Here is a 10,140-nt window from a genome sequence, read left to right as displayed (position 1 = left end):
TCGGAGCCCCTAACAGCCAAGTTGAGCAGTTAGGGGCGGGTCAATAGTGTAAGACCAGAGACTCTAGGAGGCCCCTCCTCTCCTGCGCATAGCCGGGCCGAGGGTGGTCACCGGGAGTCCCCTCCCTTAAGCCCGAATGGGGTGGCCGGAAGCAGAGCTTCCTTCCACGGTTAGCCCAGGCGCCCAGGCCTGGCGACTCGAGAACCGTCCGGAGCACCCGGCCTGTCCGACCTGGCCCGGCCGCGGGGTCCCCGGCAGGGGGCGGCCTCGCTCCGCGCCGCCCGCTCCTCCCGCATTCGCCGCCGCCGCCCGGGATGCCGCTCCTCCCCCGGCCCCGCCTCCCTGGCCCCCGCGCCGCCCGCCCGTCCGCCCGTCTCCGCAAGGCCATCGGTCCGTCCGCCCGCCCTCCCGGCGCTCCTCGCCCCGGCCCCGCTACTCCGGCAGCGCGCGTCGCTTCCTCCGTTCCGGCCGCCGCTAGCCCGTCCCCCGCCCCCGGTCCGGCCGCCGCCGCTACGCGAGGCCGGGGATTGGCAGCGCGCGTAGGCCGCGCCGCCGCGGATGGAGCCGGAATAAAGGGGCGGCCGAGAGAGCAGCTGGTCGCCGCTCGCCCCGCGCCTGCCTTGCAGGCGGCCTGGAGCAGGTGAGCGGCGGGGCGCCCGGGGCCGCATCTGGGGGCCACCCCCGCGCCCGCCGCACCCCTTCCTCTGCAGGCCCGGCCGCCCCCCCGCGCCCCTCCGCCGCGACCTGGCGGCCTCTTGAGCTCCTGGGAGGCCCAGGCCGGGCCTCGACGCGCAGCCGCTTCCTGAGCCCGGCCTGCAGCCCTGGGGCCTTTCTCCAGCTCGGCTGCCCTCGGGGCCCGCCCTCGGGTCGCAGCGGCCGGGCCATCCCGGGCGAGGGCTGACAGGACGCAGCCCAGCTGGGCCTGCAGGCAGGGCCGGCGGGAGGTGATCGGCTTTCATTCGGTTTCTCAGGGAGGAGGAAGAGCCGGGGTGGGGCGCAGGTGGGGAGCCTCCCCTGCCTCTCCTCGCCTCCTCTCTCCCCTTTGCGGAGTGATCACAGAGGCTTCCTGGCTGCACCTTGCTGCAGGAGGGCTGGGGTGGGCAGGGGGAGCTGCAGGCCAAGCCAGGGGACACTGTCTGACAGCCATTCATGCCAGAAAAAGCAAACAAAACAGTGGGTTGGCACAGCGGACCTAGAGGCGCTCAGAGAAGCCCACCTTTCCCCTCTCTGTCCCGGGAAGGCTTAGAGAACCGAGTGGTACCTGCTTGCTCAAGCAACCTGCTGCCTCCACCCAGAGCAGCCGCTCCTCTCTTCCCTCCCTTCCGGAAGATGCTGAGGATGACAGCGTTTAGCCTGACTCTTACGTTTCTTTGGCAGAGCAGTTAGAGGCCAGGCTGGCCTGTGAAGGCTTCTCCTTCCTTCTTCCTCTGCTCAGGAGAAAACTTACAAACTTTTAAATGTAAGAGGCAGATGAGCTGGGAACCTGGAAGTGGGTTGCATCTGACTCTGAAAGTTCCTCCCTCTCGCTGGCATTACCGTATGCTGCCACAAAGTGGTGAGTTAGAGATTTGCCTGGGCTGGGTGGGCTTTACCTTCCAACAATTACCCAGAACGTTATAGGCTTGGAGTAAGAGAATGGAGTTATCTCTAGAGAGGTGATGAGAAATGCTCTGTGGTTAGCGTGCTGCATCCTGCATTGCCAAGGCAGACCAGTGCAGTTTCTTACATTTTCCTGCAGGCCTTGACACTATGAGATTCAGAGGATTTAGGACTTCGTGTGTGTGTGTGTGTGTGTGTGTGTGTGTGAGTTCTGAGAGAGAACTAGAGTGAGGAAGTTCTGCTGTGTGGACATCAAGCCTGGGTGGTTCTGTGGCCCTGTCATCTAGCCGCCATCACCTATGGGCTCTGGTCTCTGCAGGGCCACCATCCTGTCATGTGGGGAGAGAATGGGCCTGTGGTCAGGGATAGTTGAGGGGGTGTGGTCAGTTCCCTCATAGGTGAGCGTTTTTGAAATGGTCCTTGGTTCCATGAAGTTATCCTAAATATTGACTGTCAGAGGCCATTTGCCACTGGGCTCTCAGACCTGGGGGGGTCTGGCCTCCTCAGGTGTAAGTAGTGGTGTCCCGGATTGAGACTCAGGGTAGCGACAAAAGAGGAGCTGCGGGCCTCAAGGAGGATCTGTATTGTAGGCAGATACTCTCACCTGTGAGTCTCAGCTAAAGGGTTGGCAGGAAGCTGGAGGGGACTTGTGGAGGCTGGGATGTCCTGGCCCAGGGGCGGGGCACTGAGGTGGGTGGGAGTGGAGGCCACTGCCATTTCCACTGCCTGGAGGAGCTGAGCTGGCTGCAGACCTCTCTGATCGCCTAAGAAGGGAGCAGTTCTGCAGCCCTGAGCACCTCTGCCTTACCCGATGCATGGTTTGTGATGGTGTGGTGAGTGCGGGCAGGACAGGGAGACAGCCCAGGAAATTGCTGCTTGTCCCTTCCTCAATCTCATACTTTCTCTCTTCTCTACAGAACAGATCACTGGGGAAGGCAGAGCCTCCCCAGCATTGCTGGGACCCTCCCTTGAAGAGCCCCCCCATGTCCTGCAGGCAGAGCCTTGTAGTTTGTTCACTTGGTTACTGACTCGGGCTGTGTGACCAGCCCCTCTTCTGTGCCTTGTCTGAGGTCCTTGTCCATCTCTGTGATCGGGCAGCTTCTCTCTCTGGATTGGGTCACGTGAAGCGGGAAACTGAAGCCATTACTCTCCAAACCCTGTTTCATCTTCCCAAGCATGTCGGAAAGCTGGCAACAGCCGCCACAGACGCAGCCACAGCAGCCACAGCCACCGCAGCCTCAGCACCATGCAGAGCCACCGCCAGCCCTGGCGGAGCACACATTGCCCCCGGGCACGGCGGAGAACCCCCTGGGCTGTGCCGTCTATGGCATCCTCCTGCAGCCAGACCCGGGCCTGCAGCCCCCACAACACCCGCCCTTGCAGGCAGCAGGAGAGCCAGGCCCCAAATGTGGCGTGTGTGGTCACGACCTGGCACACCTGTCCAGTCCACATGAGCACCAGTGTCTGGCGGGCCATGACCGCTCATTCCAGTGCACACAGTGTCTCAAAATCTTCCACCAGGCCACTGACCTGCTGGAGCACCAGTGCGTGCAGGCCGAGCAGAAGCCCTTCGTCTGTGGGGTCTGCAAGATGGGCTTCTCACTACTCACCTCACTGGCGCAGCACCACAGCTCCCACAGTGGCCTGGTGAAGTGTTCCATCTGTGAGAAAACCTACAAGCCAGCCGAGGCAGCGGAGCCGGCCACCACTGCCGCCCCGTCGCTTCCCGCAGCACCCCCGCCTTCCACTGTCACCCCAGCTGAACAGGCTGACAAGCCCTACAGCTGCCCCATCTGCCAAAAGCCTTTCAAGCACCTGTCGGAGCTCTCTCGGCATGAGCGGATCCACACCGGTGAGAAGCCCTACAAGTGCACGCTGTGTGACAAGAGCTTCAGTCAGTCGTCGCACCTGGTGCACCACAAGCGCACGCACAGCTCCGAGCGGCCCTACAAGTGCGCAGTCTGCGAGAAGACCTTCAAGCACCGCTCTCACCTGGTGCGCCACATGTATGCGCACTCGGGCGAGCACCACCTGTTCCGCTGCAACGTGTGCGAGTTGCATTTCAAGGAGTCGTCGGAGCTGCTGCAGCACCCGTGCACGCCAAGCGGGGAGCGGCCCTTCCGCTGCGGCGAGTGCCAGAAGGCCTTCAAGCGGCCCTCGGACCTGCGGCAGCATGAGCGCACACACAGCGCTGAGCGGCCCTTCAAGTGCGACCTGTGCCCCATGGGTTTCAAGCAACAGTACGCACTGATGCGGCACCGGCGCACGCACAAGACCGAGGAGCCCTTCAAATGCGGCCTGTGTGAGAAGGGCTTTGGGCAGCCCAGCCACTTGCTCTACCACCAGCACGTGCACACCCTCGAGACTCTCTTCAAGTGCCCCGTGTGCCAGAAGGGCTTTGACCAGTCTGCCGAGCTGCTGCGGCACAAGTGCCTGCCCGGCGCGGCCGAGCGGCCCTTCAAGTGCCCTGTGTGCAACAAGGCCTACAAGCGGGCATCAGCCCTGCAGAAGCACCAGCTGGCCCACTGTGCGGCGGCGGAGAAGCCCCTGCGCTGCACGCTGTGCGAACGCCGCTTCTTCTCCTCTTCTGAGTTCGTGCAGCACCGCTGCGACCCGGCCCGCGAGAAGCCACTCAAGTGCCCGGACTGCGAGAAACGCTTCAAGTACGCGTCAGACCTGCAGCGGCACCGGCGGGTACACACGGGCGAGAAGCCCTACAAGTGCCCCAACTGCGACAAGGCCTTCAAGCAGCGGGAGCATCTCAACAAGCACCAGGGCGTGCACGCCCGCGAGCAGCAGTTCAAGTGCGTATGGTGCGGGGAGCGCTTCCTAGACGTGGCCTTGTTGCAGGAGCACAGCGCGCAGCATAGTGCCGCCGCCGCAGCAGCGGAGGGCGCCTACCAGGTAGCCGCCTGCCTGCCCTGAGTCTGCGGCTGTGGCCCCTACCAGCCTGACCTGAGTTGGCGCCGTGGGCCCCGCAGGCCTCACGCAGCCTAGCTCCTCACAGCTGCCTTGCACCAAGGTCCACACCCAGCTCGGTGTTCTGAGACCTCGGGAGTGAGGACACAGGGGTACGAGGCAGGGAGAGGGTGTGGTGCTCGTACTCCAGGCACCAGCAGGCAGTGTGGGCAGCCAGATTGCTGTGGCCCATCCTGATTCCACAAACCTCTTTACCATCACAAGATTCGCTTTCTTGAGAGTCATCAGCCCCCCTTATTTCCGGGGCACTGGAACCAGGCTGGAAATCAAGTGGCCTCTCCTGCCCTAAGGAGAGTGCGATGCCAGCCCAGCCTTCCCATATCTTTCAACCTAATTAGCAGCCACATAGGTTATGAAAGCGGAGGTTCATGGTGGGGCTGGGGTCCCAGAGGTGGGCTAGGTGTGAGGCATCAGTTGCTGTGTTGAGGAGAAAACCAGCTTTAAGACGTAGTCCTGGGGACTGGGAGGGCAGAGGGTGAGTCACAGCCCTCTCTGTCTGCTCTAGCCAGGGGTCATGTGTCCCCAGGTTTCTGGCAGGGGAGATGTGCAGGGTGGGTCTTGGGGCTAGGTCTGCCTGGAGACCAGTGGGCTCAGGGGGAAGGGGGAAAGCTGAGAAGTTCCTGTGATACCCTCGGCCAAGGGACAGTGCCATCCCTGGGGACAGGAGGAAAAGCAGCCTGTCTGTGCTAAGGGCAAATCCTCCGGTTTTGGACGCGCCCCTCCCACCTTTGTAGCGCGGTTCCTAGGTGTGGTGGGGAATGCGGTGTGCTCTCAGCAGACAGAACTGCTGGTGTGGAAGGCAGGGATCGTTAGCCCACCTGAGGCTGGGAGGAAGTAGGACCAGGCCTAGGATCTCCCCAGCAGATGCGAACAAGTATCCTCCCCGGAATTGTGTGAACCAAAGCGTCAGGGGCTTGGGGCACAGCCCCAGTCAGCTCACCCCAGTCCTGCTTCAGAGCCAAGACCAGGCCAGGGTGGGGACCCCCCAGTACCCTCCCTACATCAATGTGGCTGCTGGCCTGGACCCCAGGGGTCTGGTGCTGCCAAGATGTTCTGGACAACATCCAGCTACTTCAAAGGCCAGAGTGTCCTTTGGGTCCTCCTAGAGTCCCCCTAGGTCTCTGGCTGCCCATGAGGCTCATGGAGCAGAGGGTGTCCTGGTCATAGGGAGCAGAAGGAGCAAGTGGGTTATGGAAGCCTGTGGGGGACCTGGTGGATGGAGTTGACCAACATCGCTGGGTGGCCACGGCCCTCCTTAGGAAGCCCAGAAGGACCTTTATTATTAAATAATCATTTTTAACCCTGCTTTATCCCCTGCCCTCTTCCAGCCCCACCCCTCCCTGGTCTTGAAAGAAGACTAATCAGTGGATACACCAAGGGCCCCGAGGGGCAGGGAGATGCCACCGTGCTTTTCTGTCACCGTAAGGCTGACCAGCCACGTCCACCTCCTCTGTCTGACTGAGTTCCTTCCTGTGGCCACAGGGAGGGGCTGGTCCTTCCCCTCGGTGCTGGCTGTCTGTCACAATGCCTCAAAAGACACGGAACCCAGGCCTACAACCGTCCCAACTGCTAATTCTCTTCCTTTCATTTTGCTTTCTGAAAGCAGTTTGTTATACTATTCATAACACTGTAGAGTTTAATTTCATGTCATTTTGGATCTTATATAAAAATGTGAGGATTTGGATTTTTAAAAAGAATGACTCCATTTTAGATAGCCACTTTTGATGTTAATATATAGTGAGTCCAATGTATGCTTTAGAAGTAAAGACATTGACCGTCAGAGACCAGTGCACTGCTTGTTCTGCTCCTTCTTCCACAGGGGAACAATGGACATGGAGAGGCAGAGGGGGGCACAGGTCCGAGTGGCGGCTTGGGGACTGGGGCATAGGGCTGGGTTTGAATCCTGAGCTTTGAATGTTCTGGCTGTGTGGCCCTGGGAACCTCTTTCGGACTCAGTTGCCTCATCTGTAAAATGGGGAGGTTCACCTTGCCTTGCTTGGTTGTTTTGAGAATTAAATAGAGCCCCATAGAGAGTCCCTGGTGGGGACGCTTGAAGATGCTGACAGTACCAACTCCAGGACACCTAGGGCTTTCAGGAATGAGCCCGAGGCCTCCTGACTTCCTTTGGGTTTAATCACAGCCCCTGAAGTGGGAGCTGACCTGTGAGAGAGCAGCAGCTCATGGAAGGCTGGAAGCCAGGCACTGGGCCTGGTGAACATGAGAGCTTGCTCAGCCCTGATGGAAAACCAAGGGCCTGCCTGCAGCAGTAGCAGACGCAGCCAGCCCTGCCCTGCCCCAGAGGAGGGGGAGGACCTGCTGTCACCCACAACCACCCACCCTGTCTCACAGTGACCCTTCTACATGGCCAGCCCAGCTGCCTCCCACCTGAGCCCCTCCAGCACACCTTTCCTCCTGCACCCCTTCCCTGCCCCAATGGCCCAGCTGCAACTCAGGCTCTGTCTGTTGTTCAAAGGTGGGGATGGGGCTGGGGAGAGAGAGGGAAAAACAGCCTCCCAAGCCTGGGTACCTGAGAGCCAGTGGAAAGTGGTCAGTAGGGGCCCCTTGCCCTGAGTTAAAAGGACAAGGAGCTGCCTACACTGCAGGTGGCCCGAAAGCTGGGTACAGAAGGTGCGAAAGGCCAGGGGACCCAGATGTGACCCAGACCCCATGTTCCTCTTCTTCCCTCCGGGTGGTCATGGGAGGACCCTGCCCTTGAGAAACCATGTGGTTCCTTCCCAGAGGCTTCTACCTCCCAGGAAGAGGATGCCCAGGGCCTTGGTTGCGTGCCAGGCTCAAGCCCCAGCTTGCTTTCTCGCCATGTGACCTAGGCAAAACCCACCTATCCTGAGAGGCCCCTGGAAAGTGCTAGCATGTGTGTAAGGCTTTATAATTACCGCCACAGGTTGTCCCTCCTGAGTGGTTGACAACATGCATGGGTCAGGATAGGAAGGGCCCTGGCTGGACATGGCTGAGCTCACGTGGAGCCTGCAGTGACTTCTTCTTCCTTTGTCCCCACCCCTACCTGCCTCACAAAGCAGTGGGGTTCCTATACCTCCACCAGGTCCTCAGCCTCTAGGCTCCAGCCTGGGCCTAAACCAGGGCAGCCAATGGGGCCCTGGTCTGGGAGCCCAGATGTTTGGGTTCAAGGCCAGGCCCTTTGGTAACACATGGCCTGAGGCCTCTGTCTGCCCCTTTCTCAGGCCTCAGTTCCCCATCTCAGTGCCCCACCAGCAGGCCTGGTGCTCTGATTCTGGGAAAGCGACAGGATCAACCCATGGCCCATTTTCCCTTCCCTGCCCCTCCTGGCCTCCAGCCTGTTCCCCTCTGGTATCTCGGACTAGCCTCTCTTGGTTGTAAGTGGCAGAAACAGCACAAACCGGCTTAAGCAGCTGCTCACTGCACCTGGCCATACACGTACTTCTCCCACCAATAGGCCCAGGAATGCTGACCTACAGGACAGCCAATTTCCTGTTTCCCAGACCTGATGAGTGTCTCCTTCTCTTACAGCACAGCATTTTTTTTTTTTTTTTTTTTTTAAGATCGAGTCTCCCTCTGTCACCCAGGTTGGAGTGCAGTGGCGCAATCTCAGCTCACTTCAACCTCCGCCTCCCAGGGTCAAGTGATTCTCCTGCCTCAGCCTCCTGAATAGCTGGAACTACAGGCACATGCCACCACGCCTGGCTAATTTTTGTATTTTTAGTAGAGACAGGTATTCACCATGTTGGCCAGGCTGGTCTTGAACTCCTGACCTCAAATGATCCACCCGCCTCAGCCTCCCAAAGTGCTGGGATTACAGGCCACTGCACTCGGCCAAGCATAGCATCTTAAAGGGAAGCTTCAGATGTTGTGACTACGAATATAAACTAGTACTATATCTTCAGTCTCTGGCTAATCATTCCTTTTGGCCCAACCACTGGGAGGATGGGAAGTGTGGTGTTTTAGGATGAGGGTGACATCTAGATGAGGGCCAGGGCTGGGAGGAAGCAGGAAGGAGGAGGGAGAGACTGTCACAGCCTCCTCTTTGGGAGTTAGTCATTCCCCCTGGCTAGTGAAAGAGACACCAGGAGTGGGAAGGGGAGGGGGCCATTCTCCTGGGTCCTAGAAGTTGGTGCCAGGGCAGGCTGGGCTACCAAAGGGGATGTTCTTAGGAAGCCCATCATCCTGACAGCTTTTCCAAACTCCCACCATGCGCTGGCTTTGCTCCATGCTTAGCTCTGCAGGGGACAGGGGAGAGGATGCTGCTTTCTGGGGGTGGAACCTGTACTCATGAACAATAGTAGACTGAGTGTGGTGTCCTGGTTCAGAGCACCACAGCAGCCCTGGCTAGAGTCCCGCTTCACCACTCATTGGTTCCAGGACTTTGGGCAGGCTGTTGAAACTCTCTGAGCCTCAATGTCCTCATCTGTGAAATGGAGTCAATAATGCTGTCTTCTGAGGTTTAGGGTAAGGGCACAGTGGAATGATTTGTGTGACATGTTTGGCACGTAGTATCCACGCAGAAGGACTAGTGCTGGGAGGTCAGAGGCAAGAGCAAGCCAGCCAAGCCCTCCCATCTGAGAGCCCTCCCATCGGCCTTGCCATACACCGTACAGAAGCCTTTTCCCATCCGTCAGCAGGTCTGAGCCTCATTCCATACTTATAAGGTGGCAGGGCAGATGCTTAGGAAGTCCAGGGGTTGTTCACAGCCATGCAGTGATGAAAGTGGCCTGGAATTGTGGGAGTTGGCCAGGTGAGCCTGGTACCTGCACACAGGTGGAGAGGCAGTGGGGTCTGAGCCATGTAGAGCTCCTGCTCACTCTTTGCTGGCCAGAAAGCCGGGAACAATAGCCGGGACCAGTCCAGGGCTGGCCAGGGCAGTAGAAAAGCTCTTCAGCAGCAGGCAGATGGCGTAACCAACCCCTCTGGCCCTCTCTCAACTCTTTGAACAATCAAAGCCACTGCGCTCCATCTTCCCAGATGTACAGAAGTAGCGCCACAAAGGCCCTAGGCCCCCCAGACTAAGGAGGGCCAGGCTCTCCCACGAGCTCCACATCTGATCCTCATGCAGGTGGCTTCTTGGTTTCTTGAAGGTGGTGCTTCCTAGAAAAGCCTTGGCCACTATTGATTTTCTCGTCTACAAAGATTCCAGCCAGAATACACAGTCTTCCTCAGGGCTGTGAAATGGAGTCAAGGGGATGGCTCCTTCTTTACTGTGTATCTCTGTCCCCACCCTGGGTCTGCCTTCCTGCCTTTGTTCATCCACAAGCATTACTGAGCACCTACTGTTTGCCAGGCACTGAGCAGGTGCTACAGGGCACAAGGCACGAACTTCAGGTGAGACGGTTTTGAGGTTTTTGTATATCAAAAGGTACAGTAAAAAGATGTCAAAACTGCTGATATCTAGTACAAAATATGATGTTCACGAGTTCTCCCTGACCCCTGCCCCACCCCTGCCCGCAGCTTGGACCCTCACCCTATCCCTGAACCTCCCCATTGCCAGCCCCAGGCCCTGGGTTAGGACATCATTTTTCAGGTGATTTTGTACTCGACACTACTATAGCTCTGTAGTAGTTAATTTAGTCC

General features: G+C 58.9%; 1 protein-coding gene across 4 annotated transcripts; it reads left to right on the top strand.

Moving 5' to 3' along the window:
- The first annotated feature begins 506 nt into the window (after positions 1 to 506).
- Positions 507 to 6,370, top strand: ZNF319 (zinc finger protein 319). Of its 4 annotated transcripts, none has more exons than XM_033218610.1 (3): positions 512 to 640; positions 1,378 to 1,555; positions 2,517 to 6,370. In XM_033218610.1, the coding sequence occupies exon 3, from the start codon at positions 2,776 to 2,778 to the stop codon at positions 4,522 to 4,524; it is 1,749 nt and encodes a 582-aa protein (XP_033074501.1). In that variant the 5' UTR covers positions 512 to 640; positions 1,378 to 1,555; positions 2,517 to 2,775; the 3' UTR covers positions 4,525 to 6,370. The 4 variants fall into 4 exon arrangements, with proteins under 4 accessions (XP_033074503.1, XP_033074501.1, XP_033074502.1 ...); XM_033218611.1 differs by having other exon boundaries at positions 515 to 640; positions 1,383 to 1,555; XM_033218612.1 differs by lacking the exon at positions 1,378 to 1,555 and having other exon boundaries at positions 507 to 640.
- The last annotated feature ends 3,770 nt before the right edge of the window (positions 6,371 to 10,140 follow it).

The sequence above is a fragment of the Trachypithecus francoisi genome, unplaced genomic scaffold (assembly GCF_009764315.1).
Source record: "Trachypithecus francoisi isolate TF-2019V2 unplaced genomic scaffold, Tfra_2.0 Lachesis_group10, whole genome shotgun sequence".
Taxonomy (NCBI): domain Eukaryota; kingdom Metazoa; phylum Chordata; class Mammalia; order Primates; family Cercopithecidae; genus Trachypithecus; species Trachypithecus francoisi.
The sequence above is the reverse complement of the archived record's forward strand: the minus strand, read 5'-3'. Positions and strand labels throughout refer to the sequence as shown.